The following is a 26387-nucleotide window of genomic DNA, read 5'->3' as shown; positions in this document are numbered from 1 at the left end:
TTCTGCAGATCCCTCAAGAAGGCACTTATGTAAATAAGGACCGAAGGACATATTCCTGAAATTAACTTCCGATCTGGCTCTAGAGTTGAGAGTACAGTTGAATACATGAAATGAATGAATTAAAGTAAGTGGCAGGCTTACAAATTTCAAAGGATACATTATGTACTTCTGGGTGCATTCTGCGCCAAAAAATTTAAAAATTCTGCACACAGAATTTTAAAATTCTGCAAATTTTATTTGTCAAAATAACACTACATAATCACACCAGTTTCAATTATTTTGATAATTTATTTCAAAATACCTGTCAGCAAGTATGTCTGTAACAATACAGAGACACACAAAAATCCCCCCAGGAGTAGAGAGTTAAAGAAACCCCTACGACAACCCAGTTCCTGTTCCTCTGACCTCTCCCCCTCCAGAGGCCAGCTGGGGGGCCAGACACCCACAACTCCTTCCCCCCAGACCCAGCCAATAAACCCAAACTCCCCTTCTCCAGTCGTGGAATCCCCCAGCCCAGATACCCGCATCCTCTCCCCGCAGCCCAGATACCCGCATTCCTTCACCCCCAGAACCCATCTGCAGCCGCCCCCCAGCCCAACCACAGGGCCCCCCCCGGGGCAGTGTCTTCTATGTATGAGCTGGGCTCAGGGGTGGGAGAGGACTGCATCCCCCCAAAGGCCATGAACAAGAAGAATGACTTCTGGAACAGCGTGGTACTGTACCAGAAATAGCTCTATACTCTTTTTCTATTCACTTTATACACACAAGCCTCTCTGAATATGCTTGATGGCTTTGGAGAAGAGATATGAAAGATAAATAAATGGTTTGGTTTATCTTTGGTATAAACTTTGAATGACAAACTTGAATGAACTTTGGTGACACATTATCTCATCATTGGGAAATATTGTACAAGAAGAGAGTCCTTCACCTAAGGATTTCACTAACCTACCTAGATGAGATGGCAACCGATAAAGAAACTAAAGGAAAATAATGTAAATGAAGAAATGGTTAAACAACATAATCCCAGTAGTTCTAAAAGAGCAGCCAGGAAGTAGCAAGGTCACATTCCAATAGCGAACAGGTTGTGGGATACAGATCTGACAACCCTTTCAAGTAACATTTTACAACAAATGGGTGAGGAATGAAGTTTGCTAAAAAAGGCAATAAAACACTGAAAGCCATAAAACATTCACATTCTGCATGTGTTAATGATTTGTTAATTATGTAGACCTGACAAATGCTGTGATTCTCAATGATACTCTTTAGCTGTATAATTACAAACCTCACTTCATTATTGTGATGTCTCAAACAATTTCTCCTGTGTATTATTTAAAACGACCTAAAGCAAACTTCAGAGAAGAAATAGCCACTTAATGAACCTTGAAGCACAATCCTGCTTCTTCTTTATCTACAGTAGGTAATTTAGTATTGTGGAAGCAGGCAAGCGTTTAGGAGACATGAATATTATACACCCGAGAGCAAAAACTTTTCCTTTTACGAACAGATGAATTCTAGGATGTAATGTTTGTGGGACAGGAACAAAAACTTATTTACCCTTATGAATCCCTCTCTCTCAGGCATTTTAGGTATGTAACAAGGGGATCCTAGAGTGACACTTTATTCAGGCATGTAGCGCAATGCTTAAAGCCTGGACATATTTCTCATTGGATAAATGTTCTAAAGCTAAAGGTTGGGAAAAGCAGTGTGCTACATTTTTATATAAAAATCTACATATAGTTAAGCTAACTAATTACTACAAAAATTCTAACTAAACGAATTTGGCAATCAAGGAGAAGATGATGCTGGTAATGAGATTGCTAGCACTAGTGATAAAAGAGGCATTCAGGACTCTTATAAAAGGCTCCCTCCCCATAAGTGCACATGAAATGTGACATCAGCACTCAGTGTGTGCTCACCATACAACAGTTAAGCTGCTTTAGATTGTTCAGTGATTGCAAAGTATAGCAGACAATTCCTACAGTGGGAGTCCACAGGGAAAGAAGTTTTTATATATTTTCGAAATTAGTGCACATATTAGAAAATATAAGACAAGGTTGTATTCTTTTTAATGCTATTCCCTCTGGTTAAACGGTATAAGGAAAAGTTGACACGTGTGCACATTTATTGTATTTGAAACAAAGCAGCACTTACCTTTGGATCCGCCAGCGCATTAATAACATTTCCAAGAGCTAGCAGGGAACGGTTAATGTTGGTCCCTTCTCTAAAACGAGCTCCTTGGGAATTTGTGGCACTGGCACGTTCAGACCCTGCCAGGTCAATGAGGGACATTTTGGCAATACGAACATTTTGACTGATACTTGCTGTTTTATCTTGCTGCCTTAAATAAATCTATAAGAGAAAAAAAAACTGCAAGGATTAAAAAAACCACCACCACCAACCTCTCCCCAAGCAACAGCTCTTATTTAAAGGACAATACAATTCCACATCATAAGGATAGTTACATAAAAATGTTTGTGTAGGTGTTTACAAAGCACTGCCTGGAGTTATCACTCTGTACATACTGAAGTATTAAGCAGAAATGACTATTTAGGGGAGAGGGACAGAGTGCGATAAGTTCAAAGATTATCTGCTCCCCTCCAACAAGTCGTAATATTGTATGCTACCCACTTTATGTAGTAATAGGAGAAAATTCAAGTTTACCTGCTAAAGATACAAATGCACTTTCAAATCAGTCTTGCACACTTCAGAGTAAAATGGCTTTTTTTTCTTCGAGATGTATATAATGCAATGGTCATTTTAAATGTAATGTGTCTTGTCCAAAAAGACAGAATAGTTTTTAAATTCACAGTGTAGAGTCCCAAGTGCCATAAGAAAAGAGAGTGGATGTTCTGATCTTCAGTAAAGAGAAGTTACTGGTAAGTAACTGTAGCTCAGCAGTATTGCCCATTCATTCACATTGTGGAAAAAACGATTGCCTACCTTTTCATAACTGTTGTTCTTTGAGATGCGTTGCTCATGTCCATTCCATGCTAGGTGTGCGAGCGCCCATGTGTACACTCAGATATTTTTGTCTTAGTGGTATCCGTAGGGTCAGCTGGAGTGCCCTCTGGAGTGCCACACTCATGCACTGGTATAACAGGCGGTGCCGACCCTATGCCCTCTCAGTTCCTTCTTGCCGGCAACTCTGACGGGGCGGTAGAAGGGCAGGTAATGGAACTGACGTGAGCAAGACATCTTGAAGAAGAGTTATGAAAAAGGTAGGTAACCATGTTTTCTTCTTCGAGTGCTTGCTCACGTCAATTCCATTCTAGGTGACTCACAAGCAATATCCGCAGAGGTGGGCTCAGAGTTCATAGTCTAGCGGCATGCAGTACTGCTCTACCAAAGGCAGCGTCGTCTCGGGCTTGCTGGGTAACTGCGTAATGGGACGTGAACATGTGGACGGACAAGCAGGTGGGCGCCCTACAGATGTCCTGGATAAGCACTTGGGCTAGGGAACCTGCTGAAGAGGCTTGTGCCCTGGTTGAATGGGCAGTTACTATCACCGGAGGTGGCACCCTTGCCTGATTGTAACAGCGAATGCAGAATCATCCAAGAAGAAATTCTTGAGTGGACACCAGATGCCCTTTCATCCTGTAGACCACCGCAATGAACAATTGCGTCGACTTGCAGAATGGCTTGGTCCTTTGAATGTAGAAGGCTAGAGTCCTCCTGATGTCTAGCGAATGCACCCTACACTCCTCCAACTTATGCGGCTTAGGAAAAAAGACAGGTAACAAAATGTCCTGGCCCATATGAAACTGTGAGATAACCTTGGGCAGGAAAGCCAGGTGTGGCCACAGCTGGACCGTGTCTTTGTAGAAGACTCTATAGGGAGGTTCCGAGGCAAGCGGCCTAATCTGGGAGACCTGTCAGCCAGATGTTATTGCAACTAGGAACGTGACATTCCAGGACAGGAGGAGGAGAGAGCAGGAAGCCAGAGGCACAAGATTCAGGTCCTATGGTGGAACGGGGTCCCTGAAGTGTGGGTAGAGGTGCTTGCGGCCCTTGAAGAACCTGGCAGTCATGTCCTGGGTGAAACCCGACCTACCCTCGAGCAGTGGACGGAAGGCCGAAATAGCAGCCAAGTGGACCTTTATAGATGAAAGGCACAGGCTTCGGAGCTTGAGATACAGAAGGTAGTCCAGGATCAACTGCAGCGAGGCCCACTCAGGCTGAATACCTTTATCTGAGGTCCAAAAAAAGCGAACCGCTTCCATTTGGCCAGGTAGGTTGCTTTAATGGAGGGCTTTCTGCTGCCCACCAGGACCAGCTGGACAGCTGCCAAGCGCTCAAACTCCTCCACATTTAACCATGCAGCAGCCACGCTATCAGGTGCGGTGCTGCCAGGTTCGGCTGCAGGAGACTGCTGCGATTGTGGGACAGCAGGTCCTGCCTGAGCTGTAGCCAGTAAGAGAGCAGCCAGAGAGGTCCTAAAAAACTATTTACTCTGATAAGACCATATTTTCTGTATCTAACTCGGTCTAACGGTCACATAATTCATCAATTCTCTAGGAATGTTCTCTTCACAGAGATTTTTTCCCTGAACAGTCTAAAAAATGTTTGAACAGAGGAGCTGTGTTGTAATCTGGGCTCAGACACAGCTCTCATTTGGGACTACAAGGCAAAGGGACAGACAGACAGACAGACACACACACACGTATACACAATGCACCCTACAGTAGCAGGTACTGAAAGAAATACTCCAAAAGTGGCTTTAAATAGTCTGTTCCACTGCAGTGCCCATTGCACTGCAAATACATTGAAATGGAAAAATCAGTCTCTTGTGGCAAAGGACCTACTCTAAGCAGCCCCAGTAGCATATGGAGCAAACCTTTCATAAACTTGATTACTGTAGGGTACATAAAGACAGTTGACCCATACACTGGAAGGTGGAAAATTGGAATAGCAGCCAAATGACATCCAACTAGAAGTTGAAGAGTTTTAAATTTGTTCCAAGGGTAATAAGAATGACGGTCACCAATTCACTCCCCTTTGAACTGCTCAAATTCTCTCTTCTGGTTGTTCAAGTAGAACACCCTCAACTAAAGCCAGGTCCACACCACAAACTTACGTTTGTATAACCAGGTTCTCAGTGGTGTGAAAAATCCACACCCCTGAGCAATGTAGTTATACCAACCTAAACTCCAGTGTATACAGCGCTGTCAACAGGAGCAAACATAGCTAATCTTTCATGAAGGTGGATTAACTATGCCAAAGGGAGGAGCTCTCCAGTCAGTGTAGGAGCATCTTCACTAAAACGTAGCAGTGGTGCAGTTGCGCCACTGCAGCTTTTTAAATGTAGACCTGCCCTAACTCTTCCAGCAATCTAAGATTCTAGTTGCAGATCCAATAAACTGACATGGGTGGAGACACTTCAACCTTGAGATCCAGTAAACTGGAAAACAGGACTTGTAGTTCCAAAGTCAAACACTGGATGTCAGGACAAATCTGCTGACTACCACGCCAGGGCTATTGACAGCATCTTGGGTACATACCAATTCATGTTCAGAAAGACTTCCTGAATCAACAATATCAGAGGTCATTCACAGAGGAATTCCTGATCCAAGTCCAGAGAAAGACAGTCATGATGTTGGGTCTTCCTTGATCCTGAAGCAGACCTGGACTCGATGGGCATTACCAATTAATGGAAAGAGACCTAACTGTGATTCATTTCACTTGTAGAACAGGTGATGCAACACAGACTTCATAAACCATTTGTGATGTTGACTATAATCTCTACTAAAAAAAGACTACTAAGACATCTTTCCATGGTAGATGAGTCATTTGTGGAGGCTATCCTCCCAGAGCAGAAAAACTTAGATGCATCTGGCTAGATCAAACCATCCTTTAATAGTTGGTGAATACATGGCCCTAATCTTGCCCATCAGAATTTGGACAGGTTTGGAAGATTTGACCAGAGTGAAAACCTTGCAAGCCAGACAAACAACACTTATCTTCAGTATCATGATGTGGCATCTTGTTTTCTTCAGAGTTCATAAAACTTGTGGAGGATGGAGATCTAGGTGAGCACTCCAGTCCACCAGCTGAAACTATTCTTATGGTAAGGGAGGATGAGAAAGGATCTGTGAAAGGCACACATTTCCATTGAGTCTCTCAGTAAAGCATCTTATATGACATGTTGTGGCTCAGGTGTTCATAGTGTTGAAGTGTGGGCAGTACCACCACAGCCAGCCCAAAGGTCAGGTAGTGAAAGAGGTTACTCAAGTTCACTGGTGAAGAACTTGTCCTTTGGCACCTCTGCAGCGAGACAGATGTAAAGTATTCTTTGTGTATACAAAACTCCTGAACACTGTGCACTTTCCTGAGAGCCAAAGTCTAGATATAGACAAGGGTGCTCGTATGTCTGAGAAAAATACAACAGTCAGAGATTTAGTGAGCCACTCTTCGCAGTTGGTTGTGTTATACCCCCTGCCGCTGGTTGACAAACATGCATCTGACAACTTCAGCATCTCTTATGCAGAGCTTAGGGTTAATGGTGCTGACTCATCAGAACAGATTCAGTCAGCCCAGTAAGGGGACATCAGTGGCACTCATTTGGGGCACAGGTCCCTTCTGAAAAGTGGTTCCCCAAAGTCAATCTCAGCTCTGTACTCAGCTGACTCAGACACTTTGACCATTTTTGCAAGTGGTCCTTCACAGGGAATTGTGCTTGATCCTTAGCATCCTCAGTTTACCTGAAGGAGTCAGGATTTTGGTGTTTCTCATGTAGAGCACAGAGCCTTAACAAGTAGGTCTCCAAAACTGATACTGGAGTTATACAGCACTAGGTTTATTTTTTTAAACAGGATGTGTAGATCCTCTCCGTCAAGAGGCATCTATACTACTCAGTTCTAGATAATGGCAACACATGGACACCCGCCTCCCTGCATCCACACAGAGGTGTTAAAAAAGAGAGAGCAAAAGGACAATTGGTCCACAGTCTTATTATCAACAAATAAAAGTAGGCTGTGATGGGACAGACCAGAAAAAATATGAGGAAAAGAAGAAACTGAGGAGCAGTAAGGCCCTGAGAGAGTTGCTCTCTAGACATCTTGATCCCAGACTTTGCAGAAGTGCATATTGAAGATACGAGACACAGCGAAAGATGTGTGCAAAACACTGGTATGACAGGTGTGAAGCTGAGATAACGAATTTCCCATAATACAAATTTTAAAAAAAAATTCCCCACCAACACTGTTAAAGTGGAAGACTAAGGTAGACAAAACTCCTGAGGCTGCCACTTAAAAACAAACAAGCCATGCTCTAAATTTGCTCAGAGCAGGTCTTTTGTTAAGATGTCAGCAGATTGAGGAGGCTTGTCCACACTAATACGCGTGCAGTTTTACAAAAGAGTCCATCCTGAAGGTCAGTGGTTCTCAAACTTTTGTACTGGTGACCCCTTTCCACACAGCAAGACTCTGAGTGAGACACTCCTCATATACAATTAAAAACACTTTTAAAAAATATTTAACACTATTATAAATGCTGGAGATGAAGCGGGGTTTGGGATGGAGGCCAATAGCTCGCGACCCCCCCATATAACAACTTCATGACCTCCTGAGGGGTCACAACCCCCAGTTTGAGAACCCCTGCGTAGATAAAGCTTGTCTGAAGATAAAGCTAGTTGTGGTAGCGTGTTCCTGTGCTGACAAGCCCTTCAAAGTTGTGTATATTTAGTTCAGGTGGCATATTTTCAATGCACTAGTAATATAATCAGTATTGCTTGTCCACAGCATCAGTCAATTCTGTCTTGAATAAAATCAATCCTATAGTTCCTATACAGACATCAGTTAAGTTTTGGGCTCTCTACAAAACCCCTTCTTGTTGAACCATCATCTGTAATTTATACTTCTGAGTTAACAAGTTTATTGGTCTGTAAAGTTCCATGCACATGTACAGTGCAATGTGAAAAAACCTGAGTATGATAAAACCCAAGTGTGGAAAAGAAAATGTTAGCACAACTAAGTAGTTCTGAACCATTCAGTTCATACACAGCTCCCCAATTAGCTATGGTTCCAATCCATGCCATCAGTTTGGCTTTTTTTCTCTACCTATAAATGCACCTTATAAGTGGATGTGTAATTAGAACCAATTTTTAAGTTCAGGGGCCAAAACAAACAAAATATATATTTTGACTTGGAAAACACTCAAAACAAAAATTTTTTTGGGGTTATATTTTATTTTCAGGTGTTTTTCACCTTTTTGTTGTGTTAAAATAAACACACACACACACTCACAGAGACAAAGCTAAAGCTAGATTTCAGAATGAAAGAGTTTAAAAAAAAAAAAGTTGAAACACGCCATTTTGATTTTTTCAACTCCCCTTCTGCATCTCATTTTTTGGCTGAAACTATTTGGTCTGACCCAAATTTCCAACAAGTTTTGGCACTCCCATTCCCATGGGTGGATTTACCATGAAACACACATTGCCCTGGCACAGGGTCCCCCAATGACAGGGGGCCCCAGGCCGGGCACTCAGTCAGCTCAGCACCAGTGCACCCCCTGCAGGGGGAGGGGGGCACTTCTCCACGGGAGAGGAGCTGCAGGGATAGAAGCTGTGGGGAAGCAGGAGGGCAGGGAGGGAGGCTCACCTGCACCCTCAGGGGAGCAGGCAGGAGATGCAGCTGGCCGGAGCGCTGCGAATGTGGGCTGGAGGACTCAGGAGGAGCACAGGGCAGCTGCGCAGCCGGCCGGAGAGAAGCGTCGCTTTGAAGGGGAAACCGCTGCTTCTCTCCGGCTACATGGTTGCCCCTGCTCCTCCTGAGTCCTCCAGCCTGTGCTCGCAGGGATGGATTCAGAAAGGGGGTGGGGATTCAGGGGCTGCAGCCCAGGGCTCTGGGGCCCACTTAGCCCTGGGCCGCAGCCCCTAAGCCCCCTCATTCCATCCTTGCCAGGCTGTGGCGACGGGAGGGAGGAACGGGGGTCGGCTCCGAGAATCGCGGCCAATGGGAGTTGCAGGGGGCGGTGCCTGCGGAGCAAGCACGGGGCCGCATGGAGCCACCCGAGTTCCCCGAACCTGCACCCCCCGCACCAAACGGGAGCTGCCCCAGGTAAGTGCTCTACACCCCAACCCGCTACCCCAGCCCTGAGCGCCCTCCCACACCCTAACTCCTGGCTAGACCACCCCCCCATCCCCAGTCAGACACTGCACCCCCACCTCCAGCCCCCTCCCAAATGCATCTCTCAGTGAATTTACTGTTTGAAGAAAAAAACAATTTTTTTTTAAACCCAGCTCTAGTGTAAATAATCCTGCACATAAGATACAGACAAATATAAAATAAGGTAGTAGATTACTTTTGTTGACGGAATGAATCTTGGTTCTTGAACAACAGTTTATGCAATGAACAAGAAAACAGACATTTGTAGGAGAAAGCCAACTAAATATTTTGGTCAACATCTTAAATAGATCTAAAAAGACAAAATAAACCCAAGCAAAGGGTCAAGATCTAGCTCATTTACAAAGACTAATTGGATAAGAGAAGTTGCAATGAATGTGGAAGAAACTTTGACTGGATAATAATAATCTGGTGATATCACCTTTGCAGGAATGGCATGGTATTTAGCAGATGTGGTTTCTACCGGGTAAAATCATGTTTTTACTGTCCCAGGAAAAACCAGGCAGTCACAGTTTAAGGCATTTCCTATTTAAAAAACATATTAATGCAAAGCACATAATACTTAGTTTTATTTACATATTCAAATTGTGGCAGTAGATTCGGAGATTAATTTAAGAGTGTACAAATAAAAAGTAAAACTGCAGTGGGCACTATACGAATATATGTAATGATAATACTGAACACTGGAATGTTTAGTAAATATTTTGGTTAGTTTTTCCTCAAGGAAGTAATACCTTCAAACCATCAGTGACCGCATCTAACAGTTCACCTGCTATCCTTCTTTCAACTGGGTGCTTTGTAGCCCAGTCTTTGGCAGCTGATTATTGATTGAAAGTTGGATTCTCAACAACAAAAAAAGGGAATATTACAGGCGTAAAAATATTCTGCAATTTTCTAGTCTATTTTTTGTTTCAGTTGTGGAGTTATTACAAGCATATCCATTTGTGGTTGAAAAACCATGATACTTCCTCATTGTCTTTGGCCAACTTTCTTTTGATGTACTTAGCAGTGGCAATGCAGTATTATTAATACCTTCATCCTGATTCAGATTCTAATATTTGCATCTGGTTACTCAAAGTCAGTGGTTCTGGTATCTGTTCTTTCAATTGCATTTTGCAAAGTGGTTCTTTGTATGGTCAGCCTTTCCACCCCCTTTTCTTTGCATTTTTTGCATCCAAGATTCTTTGCCATCTTCATGAATTTTCTCAGAATAGCTATGAATTTGGGCAATGGGTCTTCCACTTTTGCTCATGTTGAAATAGTTTGACTCTAGTCACCGTACACACAGAGTTCAGTTGCAGCAGCTGTATTCCAGTTAGCCAGCCCAAGAGACAGACAACTGGACTGGACAACTACTATGGCAGTTTCTCTCAAGCAGAAACTTCTAAATCTAGAAATTTCCCTTGTTTGTACAGTGAACACAAAATTTTCATTGCTAAACAAAAGAAGGGGAATTCCAAGATTCAGAAATTTCTGTTTGAGGTAGACAAAGCAATAGTATACATCTTAAGGTTAAGGTTTTTTTGTTTTATTTAATTTCCTTTTAGTTAATTTTAAACGGACCATATTACTGCAAAATTATTATCAAATTGCTAAAGGTTTTTCAGAAAGATGTAGGTGAAGTAATATTTTTTATTGAACCAACTTCTGTAGGTGAAAGAGACAAGACTTTGAGCCTGACCCCGCCCCCCAGGATTCCATCTCATGCTATTAAAAGGACAAAAAGGAAAAGGTTGTCCATGCCACCTTCCTTCTACCTTCTGCTCCAGCTAATGTGGGTACATCTATAGAGTAGACGCTGTGCACATATTGAGGCACTGCTTGAAGAGAGTAGAGGAAAGGTGACACAGGCAACTGTTCCTTTCTTTTTTGTCCTTTAGTAATGTTATATGTAATCCTATAGCTGAGAGTAAACTGACTGTAAAAAAGAGGTAAAAGGGCTCATACATTTCAGCAACTGTGTGGTTAGAGTAAAGATGTGTGTGTTAATGGGGTGTGTTGGGGCACTAATGAAAGAGGATAAAGTTAAAATTGCTCATGTATTTGCTGGTTTTCAGAGGAGTTTTGCTTAACTCAGTTCTGCAAAGGGATGACATACCATCACCATAATGCTTAACTCTGCATTAAAGTATTTTTTGCCATAGAATTTCCTAGATTTCTTTTTAAAGAGGAAAAGATATGTTGTTGGTAGGGATTAGTAATCATTTAGGCAGTTGTACAGATCATTCCCCCCACACACACCAGCTGAGCCCCATCAGTCCTTTGGCACAACTCTCCAGCCAAGTCTCTGACCTATTCGGTTTCAGAGGGGTAGCTGTGTTAGTCTATCAGCAAAAACAAGGAAGAGTACTTGTGCCATATTTGTTTAGTCTCTCAGGTGCCACAAGTACTCCTCATTGTTTTTGCTGACCTATTCAGTGTGTTTCCCCCTTCCAACCGGGTCCCTTCCCACTATTGTGCCCAAGCCTCCCCACCACAAGCAGTGAAACTCATCCCCCCTAAGTCTTCATTTCTTCATATACAAATGTTTCTATTGCAGAAAATTTCCATATCTGCCACAATGGCAATATCCTTGAGACACCTTATTGAATTAAGTTTAACTGTCTTTGGGGACCATTGCATAAAATGAATGGTTTATGTAGTATTGTGGGCTGGGATTGTACATAATCTCTCAAGAGGGGAGATGTGACAGATATGAGACCTGGGGTTCAAAGGAATATAGTGAGCATACCAACAAGAATAGAATTTGGAACAAAAGTGTGACATTTCCTGGGTAATATCTTGGAGAGTGAATACAAAATTCCCCACCTCAAGAAACCCAGCCTCTTGAAGCTACACCCTGAAGAGGGGGCCTTCGTCTGCTGACCACCTGTTACATGAACCATTCAATTTCCTGATTAATCTTCTTCCAACTCTTTATTAATAGCTTTCATGTAGTGTTGGTGCACCAGCAGAGCTGGGGGTACTACATCTCCCACAATTGATCCTCAACCTCTCTTATGTCACATACCATCCAACCCACTCCCCCTAGCCCCCTTTCCTCACTGCAGCCCTGAAGCCCTCTCCTATTTCCCCACATACCCCCTCCTCCCGTGAAGCATTCACATGTCTAATCCCCCTTCCCCCAACCTACTTTGATGACATTCCTCCCCAGAATGGAATTGTCATCTAGGATTCACAAATTGCAGCAGCCTCCAGACAACCAGTTCAAAGTCTTTTGGTCTTAGGTGGGGGCTTGTGTTTAATTTATCCTTAGTTATGTTAGTGACAGTGTGAGTTCACAGCCATCAACAGGTCTGTGATTTATCCAGTCATTAGTGCCTTAGTTTTATTAAAAACTGTTCTCCGTTTGGGTCCCCCAAAGATTTAGTAGGTGCCATGCACCATCTGGGTAAAACTCAGACTAAGACCATTTTGACTTCGATCACATCAGCAATTTGATCTCTAGCTCTGGGCAAAAAGCCACCTAGAAGCATTTTTTAAAATGGTTATTTTTTTCCCAGGGCTTATATCACCGAAACCCCAGCTCAAACAATTCCAGATCTGGGTCACTAATCCTACCCTGCAAACTCCTGAGGCACACCCAATTTCAAACAAATCTGACTAAGCATATTGACTTTTGAGGCTTTAGGAAAGCCCATCTTTAAATGGAGGTCATGATGTAACTTTAACTTAGTGGTGCTTCCACACTGTTATAGGGTCTATGCATCTCAAATTTACTGACATCTCTAATTGATTTAACCTTTCATGCTTAAAAATGCACACTGGTTAAAAGATAGACAGTCAAGGCATTTTATGCATACATGCTCCAGTGCTACTTTTGACCCAAGGGTCCTCAAGGGCATCAACAGAACTCAAAGGTATTTTTTGGAAAGGGTAGGAAATACTCATCACAATGATAGAGAGAAACAACAAGACAAAAAAAAAATAAAATAAAATAAAATAAAATCACCAGTTCAGGCAATTTTAAAGTAATATTTAACACCAAGGATCTTGCTAAGCAAGTGGGGGAAACATACATGTGCATGAAGTCACGAAAGGGTTAAGGTTTTGTCAAATACAGTCACTTATGTATTTCCCTTGTTGCAGACACAATTTAACAATATTGTATAAATATTTTTATAGATCTTTGGAGTTTTTTGTTATGCATATGTTTTTTCTCATATCAGTTTCTTAAAGCATCCTGGCAGCTTCAAGTTAGGTTCCAAATGTATCTAAAACCTATTCCTGAGGGAACTTTATTTGAAGGATTCGTGGGGGGAGGAGGGGGAAATGAACAATGCAACTTTATTTTTTATAACGTATTTCATATAAACTGTACCCCAAAAACACTGTGAACTACGTAACAGTTACAAAGTTAAAATAAAATTAAAGCACACAAATTGAGAGAGAAGCATAGTAAAAATGAGCAGTATTTCTCGCCTCCTACCCAACCTAATAAAACAAGATTGCCATAGTCAGATAGCCATTTTGAACCTTAACAACTACTTAATTTTTTTTTTTAAATCTAAAACTCACTAAGTCTCAGATATCAGCCATTAAACATGCTATATCAGTGGTTTTCAAACTCTGTGTCATGACCCCATGACCCCCCCCCCAGTAGGTGGGGCTTAGGTGGGCTCAGACTTTGGTCCCCCCTCCTGGGGTTGTGTAGTAATTTTTGTTGTCAGAAGGGGGTCGCAGAACAATGAAGTTTGAGAATCCCTGTGCTATATCATCTTACCTGAAAGACAGCGTGGGACCGAGAAGATGAGGCATTCAGATCAGTGGGGTGCTGTGTTCTATTCTTGTTTCCATAATCCAACATCTGAAGGATCTCCTCTGCAGATTTAGGCTACAAAAAGTGTTGAGATTACACAAGAAATTAGTAATATTTATGAGATTTAATTAGGGAACAGGCTTTAGATACAGTTGATACGTAATTAATGGTCTTAAAATCATCCTAAGAGGAGTTACTTGAATGGGGGGCGGGAGGGGGAGAGAAAACTTAGTAAGTCAGAGGCAAAATTTACTTTTTGAAACCAAGTCACTTAAAATAAAGTTTATTTTGTAATTAAGAGAAAACTTTTGAAGGATATCTATTTTAATTAAAAATATATAGTAAGTTTACATATCTAGACCAGCAGAGCACAAACTTTTCCACTCGTGTCTTTCCTTACCATTAAGGGAATTTGTCCACGCCCCTCCATTACTGCACAGCCAAGGCTTCCTCAGCGGTAGAGCTTGGGGCTGAAGGTGGAGTTGGGGGTGGAGCTGGGGATAGAGGAAGAGCTGGGATGGGGGTGTGGTGCTCCTTCCGCACCCCCTGTGGAGGCTCCACCAGGCTCCACCGCACTCCCCAAAATGTTCCTCCCTACCTCCTCCTAGGGGGGCAGGCCCCAGAATTTGCCCACCACTGATGTAGACAACTCTTTATAAGCTTATTACAAACAAAGAACTACATTAAAGAACATTACAGCTGCAAAGCCAACCTCTCAAAAGTTCGGAAGGGCCAGAATTAAGGCTTCCCATGTAGCCTTAATTCCACCCCTTTCTGCATAGGTATTGCAATAAGGTCTTTAATTACAGGATTACATACTAATTTTTTCAGAGGATCTTCCCTCATTCATGGTGGAGTGGACAGTGCTCAAGAAATGAATCAAGGTCGTGTTTGAATGAATCGGGTTAACGAGGCTGTTGTCTGTAGGATCCCTGACTCATTTGCTGCAGAAACTGGAACGTGTTTAGTGAACGAGGGAGGGGGCTGCAGGAAGAGAAAGGACCACCATGTGGTTTGAATGCCACCCTGAAAACTGTATTCAGTCCCTGCTCTGCCACAAAGGTCCTATGTGATGCTGGGCAAGCCACTTAAACCAAACTTTTCACAAATAGCCATTCAACATTCCTCGCTTTCTGGTTGTTCTAACTTGAGATACTGGGGGTAGATTTAGAGAAGTGTCCAGCAATCACAGCTGCAGCTGAAGTCAGTGAGAGGTGTGCTCTGAACAGAAAGTGCTATAAACTCTTGGCACGGAAGGGTAGGGAATAGACCATAGGAATCTCAAATTGTCCACCCAAAATTAGCATATATTTTGATGTTGAAGTATCTGTGCCTAAGTTCTCTATACATAAAAAGAGAATATGCCATTTTAATTTATCCTCACAATTCTCCTGTGAGGTAATGTCTATGAAACACTCAGATACTATAGTGAGTTGAGTGTCATAGAAAAGCCCATGAGGAAATTAATTCTGCATTCAAAGCATGGTTTGAACAGTGGGCAATGAACAAGGCCCGAGACCATACACTGAAGGATGAGAACAAAACAAAATATTGATTAGCTGCTCACTCAGTCAACATCTATCCATTTAAATGAACAAGGCAGGGGTCCTGCGGAAAAGTATGTGATCATGTAAAGACGATCATAATGCATATGCACAACAGGGCTGCACTAAGGTTGCAAAGGAAATCTTATTGGCATTTTTTAAATTTAGTTTTTTGGTATGCAATTTCTTAAACAGAAATTCCATGAAGAGTAACAATATTGGCTCTCCCATGGGTAATCATAGGTTAGAATGTTTAGATCCACAGCTCAGACCTCTGCTAGTTGAATCAGAGTAACTGATAAAAATACAGTAGAACCTCAGAGTTACAAACACCAGAGTTACGAACTGATGGGTCAACCACATGCCTCATTTGGAACCAGAATTATGTAATCATACAGCAGCACAGACCAAAAAAAAAAGGCAAATACAGTACTGTGTTAAATGTAAACTATTAAAAAAATAAAGGGAACATTTAAGAAAGATTTGATAAGGTAGAGGAGACTGTTTCTGTGCTTGTTTCATTTAAATTAAGATGCCTTTAATTTCATTTAAATTCAGATTTAAATTACAAGCAGCATTCTTCTTCTGCATAATACAGATCTGAAACTAAGTCATATTGAGATGTAAAACTTTTGAAAAAAAGAACTGTAACTCTGAACAAAACATTATAAACATTTCAAAGTTACAAACAAGCTCCATTCCCAAGGTGTTTGTCCGAGGTTCTACTGTAGTAGGTTGTCATCCTCTATGGAGGTTAGCCATGAGAGGGAGAGAAGGCACGCATTTTGCCAATGGCTTTCACAGCTATTTGCAGACAGCAGAGAAATGAGACTCAGGAACCCTGGATTCTATTCTAGCTTCTGAGGGGGAGGGTTCTCGAGTAGTCGCAAACCCTTCTCCCCCCAGTCCCACACATCATCCCTGACCCCACCAGTATGTATTATCCCAGTCACCCCATATCCTGTCCAGCTCTAAACCCAGCTTCTTACCCCGCAGTGCTGTATGCAGGCTGTGTTCCCCTAGTCCTCCACATTAGTTGGGTCCAGCAGGAGGAACGCAGAGCAGATTAGAAGCAGTCTCTTTGCTCTTAGTTCCTGTGTCTGACACCACAGCAGTCCCAAGGAGGAGCAATTGCAGGGAAAAAAATCCTTCTCAACCCCTGAACCCCTAGGCTGAAGCATATTTCAGGACAGATGGAATCTTAAGAGAATTTAGCTGTCAAACTCTAACAGCCTCTGAACCTGTGAAAACAGATTTTCAGAGGGTCATAATCTGTTCAGATCTGGCCAAGTTTTAACAGGGATGGTAGAAGGCACATCCCAGGCCCCAGGGAGACCCCCAGGCGAAATTTCAAGTCTCTGCTCTACAAAGCACAGATGTGCTAGAGCTTCTCAATGAAAAGCTAGGAGTTTAACATATTGTCCCTTCACTTCAATCTGAAGAACAGCGAAACCATTTTTGATGAAGTTTTCAAAAATAATTCAGCCTCTGGCAGATACCCAACATGGAGAATTTCAGCCTAGATGGTTAAAGTTTGGCAAAGTTATAAGCAACTGAAAAAGCATTTTATAAGAAGTGTCAGGGAACATTTGGTGTAAGCGTTGACAGCTGTGCCACCTATAATTGTAACCTGCTGTTTAAAGCAGGATAGAGGGTGTCAGAACTCTTCAGTTTTATTCCTGGCTCTGCAAGCATCTCATCAGCCTTGTTTATATTATAAAAAATTGATGCGTTAGCTATCAAGTGGTCTCCTCAATGGTAACACCTCACATTCATACACAAAAATGTTCCCAGCCATGCAAAGGCAATGCAGTCATTGTGGAACTAGTCTTAATTCAAACAAACAAACCATACAACTAGACTTCACTGCTGCATTGCTTGTGTGAACAGAGATTACTCGTGTAAAAGCTTCAAAGTGTGCAGAGACCTCTCATTCCTACCCCAAGAAGTGACTGGTGAACTTTAGATGGCTTTTCTGCACTCCCACACAGGGTTCAGGTTGGCTGAAATATTCTAGAAGCCCTTTCAAAGTTATCCAGAATACACTGCTTCAGGCAGCTCTGCTGGGAACTGTGATCAGGAAACAGTGAGACTGCAAACAATGAAGAAGAATGCACAGCAAAGTTACAGTGGACATGAAACCAAAACCCCATGGCTAGTGGGAACAGATAGCAACGTAAGTATTAATGGTGCTAAGTGAACTGGTGAAACAGCACCACCAGTTCAATTATCGAGCATAGGAAGAGTCACTGTATAACTAAGCAGTTTGCTTAGTCTCAGAGTCTGTAAAAAGGAAAAAGCTTCATCACAATGTCCGGGGAGTTATGAGTCTTAGGCCTGGTCTACACTACAAAGTTCTCAAAGTGGCTTACGTTGACCTAGTTGTGCATGTGTCTACACTTACATTTGTCTCCCACTGTTGTAAGTACTGTGTCCCCATAACGGGGCAATACTGCCTCCTTGAGTTGTGTTGAGCCACGGTTGATGTACTGACTTTGATGCAGCATGAGTGCAAACGCTGTTACTTATATCAACCTTAAAAGAACACCAACACAATGCCGAACATGAACCTCTCTGGTCATAATTGTGATCTCAGCTGCCCATGGTTCACAGACATCAGAAGGCCCCCTTCCCCTTTAAAACCCTGAAAAATTTTGAAATGCCTTTTTCTGATTCTCCAGCTTGGCAAGCATACGTAGCAACTCTCCACTGTTGTATGCAAATGCCCAGCTGACCATGCCAGCTACACACTCCATCTTGGAGTAGACAGGAGATATTGGCTCTCTTGGGCCTGTGGGGAGAAGAGATTGCGCAAGCACAGCTATGGACCGGACGTAGAAACGTGGACATCAATGAGAAGATTGTGTGTGGGGCAGATGCAGAAGTACGATAGAGACCAGCAGCAGTGCCGCGAGAAAGCAAAAGAACTGCAGCAGGCATATCAGAATGTCAACAGTTGATCCAGTGTCGAGCTGCAGATATGCTGCTTTTACAAAGAGCTGCATCTCACACTTGGCTGCGATCCCACCATCGCTCTGCACAACACTGTGGATACCTCCACAGAGCCCAAGCCACAGGGCCTTGGCATAAACAGTGAGGAGGAACATGGTGGTGGGCTGGGATTGAGCTATGTAGTGAGCCAGGACCCATTTGAGACTCCATTGCAGTCCAGTCCGTCCTAGCAGTCCAGCATGGGTGAGCCCGATGCAGGGGACTGAACCTCAGATAAATGTGTAATTGTATTTCCCATTCAAATGATGTACTGATGTCACATCCAACTAAACAGGACACAGTTATCAACTTTACATTAAATTTACTCAGATAAGATAACTCTCTGTTGTACTGCTATCTGCTTTTCATTTCCAAGTAGAGGTAGGCGATGGGGAGGGCCATATGAAGTAATTTGTTTATGTACACAGGGATGTCCCTTGAATCCTCCCGAGATCTCAATGAAAATTTCGTGGCAGTACTGTGCAAATGCCATCCCTAGAAACTTTTGGGAGAAGAGCCTTATTACTTCCTCCATGATCGGACGCTTCCCTGGGCCAGTCAGCAACAACTTTGGCAGGCACCATTGCAGTACAAAGACTAGCAGCATACAGGACTAGTGGCTTTGGGATGCCAGCAACACCTGTGCTCTCTGTGCCTTTGTTACCCTCATGAGCGAGTTATCTGCTAAAATCACCACCGCATGTGGAAAATGGTGTCAGTATTCAGTACCATTACCCTGTAGTCATGGTTTCATGCAAGCAAGCAATTCCCTCCTCATTTCCCTCACCTCTGGAGGGCCATATTCATCATGGCTGGTGCATGCACAAGTACTCTGAAGCAGACATGTCAATAAGCATGCCTTGTTTAAAAAAAACTTTAGGGGAGCTAGGGAAGGCAGTTCTGAACTTAAATTTTCCCAGTGTGACTATATTGACAAAGGTACCTGAGTGTGTTTTATCTGCAGTCATTGTGGCCATGGAGGGGGGGAAGAGGGGAAGGGGAGAGGGGTTCCCTGGGAGGTCCTCTCCCTTCACAGAACACCTGTGTCAGATAATAAAGGAGAAGAAAGAAGACTCAGGATGACATATTCAGTAAGATCCTGCAAGGGAGTGCTGCATCAGACAGTGAGCAAAGAGCATGGAGGGTTAACCTTGTAAACAGCCTAGAAAAGGAAGAAAAAAAGACGACAAGAGAAAGGCCCAGGAGTTGCAGCAGAAAAGGGAGAGGGAGGTGTACCAGGACATAATGGGACTTCTTTGGCAACAAACAGATGCTACAGACTCTTGTTGACCTACAGGTTTAACAATCATGGGCTTGCCTTCTGTTGTAGTCCATGGAGAATTCCCAGTATAGCAACTCTCTACATCCCATGTGGCATCAGGGGCTGCCATCCCTACTCCTACCACTCCATCCTGGGGAACATTATAGACAACCACAGCTTCACATACACTGACCTGTGAAAGCCACAGTTGCGTTATGTGCAGGTGAAATGTGCATGAATTTCTCCTTGTTAAGTTCTGTTCCATTAATTGATTAAGGTTTTAATGTATTTGCTTTTAAATTGAACAGTTTTCTTTGCACTGATTTTGTTCTTGAATAAAATTCCATTATTTGGAAAATAATTCATAGCTCCCAACATATGCTGGAGAGTGCCTAGCAATTGTAAGAGCACCCACTTACTTGTTACTATACAGTGTGACAACTCATAGGATCAGTGACGAAAGTGTAACAATGATAAATGTACAGCAAAGATCACAAAATTAATAGGTCTGCCAAGTGTCATATTCACTGATGTACACCAAGCCACACAATTCATAACAGGCCCCAAAACACCTCAATACGTTACAGTGGCTCACTGTTAAAGTGCTCTTTCAAAGTCTGTTTGACCCATATAGCTCCGTATGGAGGTCTTCTAATACTTGCGTCTGGCTGTTCAAACTCAGCAGACAGCCACTTCAGCAACTTTTCCCCCTTTGCTTCACAGATATTATGCAGAACACAGTAGGCAGCTATAACTATTGGGATTTTCTTCTACTGAGATCCAATCTTGTGAGTAAATGACAGTGTTCCTTTAAGTTACTAAAAGCTTATTCGTCATTCTGCACCTGCTGAGCCAGTAGTTGAATCTTTTGTTGGTGTCAAGGTGACTGGTGTACAGCCTCATGGGTCAGGGGAGCAAGTGGTAGGCTGGGTCCTCCAGGATCACTATGGCATTTCAGTATCACTAATGGTAATCCGCTTGTCAGGAAAGAAAGTCCCTCCTTGTAACTTTCTGAACAGTCCTGTGTTCTTAAAGATATGATCATCATGCACCATTCCTGAACAGCCAACATTGATGAAGCATCCCTGGTAATATCTCAATGCTTGCATAACCATGGAAAAATAGCCCTTTCTGTTGATGTAGTCTGTGGCAAGATAGTCTGGTGCCAAAATGCTATCGTTCCATCACAATTCAGGAATCCCACTGCTGCAAATCGATCCACCATGTTCTGCCTCTTGCTGAGAGCCACAATCCTGCATAGACGCAGATTAATGGCCCAGCACACTTGCATGACAACAGCCCCCACAATGGATTTTCCATATGACTGGTAGCAATCTAGCATTGCAAGGTTCCACAATGTGATGACCACTCGCTTTTCCACTGTTGGTGCAACTCTCATTCTGGTGTCCCTGCACTAAAGGGCTGAGGCAGCTTGGCACACAGATCTAGGAACGTGACCTTGTGCACCCAACGGAACTGCAGCTACTGCTCATTATCACAAGCCTGCATTACAATGAGATCCCACCGGTCAGTGCTTGTTTCTCGAGCCTAGAAGCTGCACTCCACGATCTGCAACTGCTCTGTGAACTCCACCAGCACCCTTGAATTGGTTCTTGCTATGTCCCACAGCAATCTGTCCCACAAGAAATGGTTGTATTCCCCACTGATTCGACTCTGCAAATACTGGAGGATTGTGTGTCCTGTGCTTGCAACACTTACAACAATAGTGCAGAGCTGCACAGGCTCCATGCTTTTGTCAGAGATGGCAGACAAAAAGGGGGACCATGTGGGTTCGTTGCATTTCTTTTTAAAAAAGGTGCAAAAATTATAGGATACAGATGACATTATGGGATGGAGACTAAACGCTGGGAAGCTGATCCCTTGCATCCAATCACCTTTTGTGCAACTCGTTTCTGCCTCACCACTCATTGCCCAAACTTCCCAAAAGAGCATGCTGGCTGGTTGCATACTGCATACCCGTAGTACACTGCACTGATACAAGCACTCCTGGTGAGAATGCATAGCCAATGCAAAGAACCCAGTATATCGCTTGTGCATGTGGCTACTAAATATGGCAGCTTTATGCAGATGTTGCTCTCATTGACCAAGGTTTGTAGTGTTAACATGGCCTTAGAATGCAAGATAAAAATATTATTTACATACCTGATGTAATGTTAGTCCTTGAACCACCACCCCTTTCTGGGTATCTTCACGGACAGCCAGTGGTCCTGAATTTACTAGCAGGTCACGGATCTGTTCATTGTAGACCTCCAGAAGAAACAAAAAAAAAACAAAACAAAAACCACACACACTTTAAAAATGAAATCCTATTGTGCTTGAGATTAAAAAAGAATAATTTTGCTCTACTTTCATGTATACCTATTTGTTCAAGAGTCTTAAATTAAAACAGGCTTAATTCAGTTGAAGAAAAGTTTTAGCCGACTCTCTTTCCCTAGGATTAATGCTCATCTGCAGAGTATAATTTATCAGTTATAATTTGTAACACGTACCAATTTATCGGGACATTATGCTTTACTAAAATTCAATGCTGTATGTACACATTTGCTCAAGTCTTATTTCTTAATCTAAGGGGTTACATTAGGCTTCAGAATCTGTAACCCCTACCTCAATTTTAATGTGGAAGGCCTCTTTGCTACTGTTCATGAAAGTAGCACTCTCCCAATTGCAGTGGAAGAAGTAGCAGTGAAGTGAAAAGAACACAATCTTGTCACTGGTTGGTGAAAAGGTGGAGTTTGATGGGGAGAGGAAGAGCTCTTATGTAGCAACAACATACGCAAACCTTTTTTTTGCCAGTGAAGCACTTGGGTAGAATGCAGTGAAAGACACATTTATGTCTAATACAGAAGCACTGGAGCACATCTGTACTGATTCTACACTTCTTTCTCTGTGCTCTAGCAGGAGTTGAAAGATCAAATTGTTTTCATTTGCTACAGCTGCTGCTGCTCCTCCTCCTGCTAGCAATGAGAGAGCAACGTGCAAGAGTAGCATTGTGATAGAGAGAAGGGATCAAGTACAATCAACAACAGAAGAAGGTGGTAGTAGATAACTTATTCTACAGTCCACTGGCAAAGCAGCTTCAGCTGAAATGCCCCTGTCAAGGTTCCTTCCCCACTCTGAACTCTAGGGTACAGATGTGGGGACCTGCATGAAAGACCCTAAGCTTTTTCTTACCAGCTTAGGTTAAAAACTTCCCCAAGGTATAAACTTTGTTTAAAATGCTTGGTGGTGGTGGTGGCAGCATACTGTTCAAGGACAAGGCAAAGGACAGGGAAAGAGACCACTTTGAGACGTCTTCCTCCAAAATATCCCCCCCACCCCTATACCCCCTTTCCTGGGGAAGGCTTGATAATAAACCTCACTAATTGGTACAGGTGAACACAGGCCCAAACCCTTGGATCTTAAGAACAATGAAAAATCTAATCAGGTTCTTAAAAGAAGAATTTTATTTAAAGAAAAAGGTAAAAGAATCACCTCTGTAAAATCAGGATGGTAAATACTTTACAGGTGTCAAGGTTCCTCCCCCACTCTGAACTCTAGGGTACAGATGTGGGGACCTGCATGAAAAACCTCCTAAGCTTATCTTTACCAGCTTAGGTCAAAACTTCCCCAAGGTACAAAATATTCCACCCGTTATCCTTGGACTGGCCGCTACCACCACCAAACTAATACTGGTTACTGGGGAAGAGCTGTTTGGACGCGTCCTTCCCCCCAAAATACTTCCCAAAACCTTGCACCCCACTTCCTGGACAAGGTTTGGTAAAAAGCCTCACCAATTTTCATAGGTGACCACAGACCCAAACCCTTGGATCTGAGAACAATGAAAAAGCATTCAGTGTTTTACAAGAAGACTTTTAATAAAAAATAGAAGTAAATAGAAATAAAGAAATCCCCCCTGTAAAATCAGAATGGTAGATATCTTACAGGGTAATTAGATTCAAAAACATAGAGAACCCCTCTAGGCAAAACCTTAAGTTACAAAAAAGATACATAGACAGAAATAGTTATTCTATTCAGCACAATTCTTTTCTCAGCCATTTAAAGAAATCATAATCTAACACATACCGAGCTAGATTACTTACTAAAAGTTCTAAGGCTCCATTCCTGGTCTATCCCTGGCAGAAACCAGCATACAGACAGACACAGACCCTTTGTTTCTCTCCCTCCTCCCAACTTTTGAAAGTATCTTGTCTCCTCATTGGTCATTTTGGTCAGTTGCCAGCGAGGTAACCTTTAGCTTCTTAACCCTTTACAGGTGAGAGGAGCTTTCCCTTGGCCAGGAGGGATTTCAAAGGGGTTTACCCTTCCCTTTATATTTATGACAACAGGGTAATCAGATTCAAAACACAGAGAATCCCTCTAGGCAAAACCTTTAATTACAAAAATATACATTCCCTCCAGCACAGCTTATTTTACAAGCCATTAAACAAAAGAAAATCTAATGCATTTTCTAGCTAGATTACTTACTAACTTAACAGGAGTTGGAAGGCTGCATTCCTGATCTGTTCCCGGCAAAAGCACCACACAGACAGACAGACCCCTTTGTCTCTCCCCCCCAGATTTGAAAGAATCTTGTCCCCTCATTCACCATTTTGGGTCAGGTGCCAGCGGGGTTACCTTAGCTTCTTAACCCTTTACAGGTGAAAGGATTTTGCATCTGGCCAGGAGGGATTTTATAGCACTGTATACAGGAAGGTGGTTACCCTTCCCTTTATATTTATGACAGCCCTTATCTTCAGATAGCTGTTGTCTGAATTCAACCAGAGAAAACCTTTCAATTTAAACACTACTATAGCAACTCAAACAAAAAACCTGAAAAAAAAATCTCATAACCGAAAGGGGAAAAAAACCAAACAAACAGTCTGAATTACAATCAAGTGATTCCACACTATTCATAGGCATTTCAGTTGTGCTCATCCCTGAAGTTATCAGCCAACTCAAGGATATTTTGTTGCACATAATATCTGTGTGTTTTATAAGGGTGTATAATTAAATAATTTGGAAAATACTGATGATAACTGGAGTGTTCAATGAAATCTTTAGAAGAAATTACTCTTATTGGGCAGCATCCTATTTTAAGATTTTACCCTACAAACATCTCCAAATCGTTGAGCATGGTTCTACTCCATCTCTATTACATCTCTCTTAAGCATCCAGTTTATGTCACTCCTTAATCATTCCTTCAGACAGGTTTCACTGTATTTTATATATGAAAATATTCTTTATTGATAGCAATACACAAAATACAAGAGTTGGCTTACCTCTAGATATGAAACGGCAACAGTACACAGTTTCTCTTCTTTTATTTGATCCATACAATTGTAAAGGTCCATCATGGTTAGATACATCACTCCTGGTTCTTTAGGTGAGCCCAGCATCGTGTAGGTCTTTCCCGCTCCTGTTGCGCCATATGCAAGCACTGAATTTTCAGAAAGATTAGTTTAAGTATGAGTATCATATCACTACACCAATTATGAAATCTACTATAATCCCAATATTGATTTCTTACAAAATAGGTCTTCTTCTCTGTCTGTGTATGTAAAAAGAGAGAGAAAATAAAAAGTGAATCTCCTGCCTCTGACTGCTAGTGATAAAGCTGCAGCTGTTCAAAATCAATTTTAGCACCTAAGTGAGATTTCCAGAAATTAAATATGATTTGTTCAATTCAAGGAGACAAATTGAAAAGTTACCTGTACAATTGTATCCATTTAAAAAGCCATCAAGCACAGTTTTGGTAGTGTGTTCAAAAACTTCTAATTGAGATGAATTTTCATCAAAAACAGCATCAAACACAAAATTGAGATCCTTGTTTTTTCTCTTGTTAATATCCCTATATGCTATTTTCTTCCCATGAAAGAAGCTAAATTCCTCTTCTTTTGGATCAAAGACCAGCATGTGCTTGTCTACAACATGAAGCACTTTATTAAAGTTGCCATCTTTTTCTTTTTGATTCTGTGGACGGACACGGACCACCACTCTCACATGATTGCAAATATCTTCCTGGGTAGCAGTAGACATGATGATGCTTTGGTTTAATTCTTCTTTGCTACCAAGAAAAATTCTCCAGACCAAGCAACTGAAATCTCTTCTGTAAATGAAAACAGTTATGAGATGACTTTAGAATTCAGAATGTGGCTACAGCTTTGCAATTAGCTCATGTCCAAGGCAACAACATCCATCAAACACACAAGTCCAATTTTCTAATTTATTAAAGAGTTATTTCATCAAGACTTAAGTAGTACATTTCTTATATTGTTAAGATCAATCTACAGCCAGTTGTCTTTTCATGATATCAAAGGAATAATAGTCTCACATTTCCAGCCTAGTGTCCAATTCTTTAAATAGTGTACAGAACAATTAATTTATTGTTAAAAATTCATATACATTACAAATACACAACATGCTAGTTAAGAGCTTTATCTATATTGTGGCAGAGCTTCGACCTTGTCCCCATGGGTCCCATGCTTTCAAGCAGTTTAGGCTAGCCTCAAATGCTCACTGCGACTCTCCACGTAGCCCTTTTCTCTCTAGGGCCAGGGTACAGTCTACTGAGCCCTTTTCATCATAAGCCAGCAAGGAGTTTGGTGAGAGAACTCCCAGTCTCTGTTGTCCCTAAAGTAAAAATGATGTGGAAAACTGAAAAATTAATTGCATTTGTTTATAGGGCAGTTTATGGATTGGGAGTTTAAAAAGGA

At 42.1% G+C, this 26387-nt stretch overlaps 1 protein-coding gene across 1 annotated transcript in view; it reads right to left on the bottom strand.

Annotated features, from left to right (window-relative positions):
• Positions 1–25777, bottom strand: part of KIF18A (kinesin family member 18A) — a 107998-nt gene extending 82221 nt beyond the window's left edge. The window contains exons 1-5 of the mRNA XM_073350650.1: positions 25383–25777; positions 24954–25111; positions 21838–21942; positions 13843–13953; positions 2152–2349 (exon numbers count right to left, since the gene is read on the bottom strand). Of these exons, the coding sequence (XP_073206751.1) occupies positions 2152–2349; positions 13843–13953; positions 21838–21942; positions 24954–25111; positions 25383–25710 (900 nt within the window). The 5' untranslated portion in view covers positions 25711–25777. The remainder of the gene's footprint in view (positions 1–2151; positions 2350–13842; positions 13954–21837; positions 21943–24953; positions 25112–25382) is intronic.
• Positions 25778–26387: the final 610 nt, after the last annotated feature.

The sequence above is a fragment of the Lepidochelys kempii genome, chromosome 6, assembly GCF_965140265.1.
Source record: "Lepidochelys kempii isolate rLepKem1 chromosome 6, rLepKem1.hap2, whole genome shotgun sequence".
NCBI classification, from domain to species: Eukaryota; Metazoa; Chordata; order Testudines; family Cheloniidae; genus Lepidochelys; species Lepidochelys kempii.
Note: the sequence above shows the minus strand (reverse complement) of the source record. Positions and strands in the feature narration are given on the sequence as shown.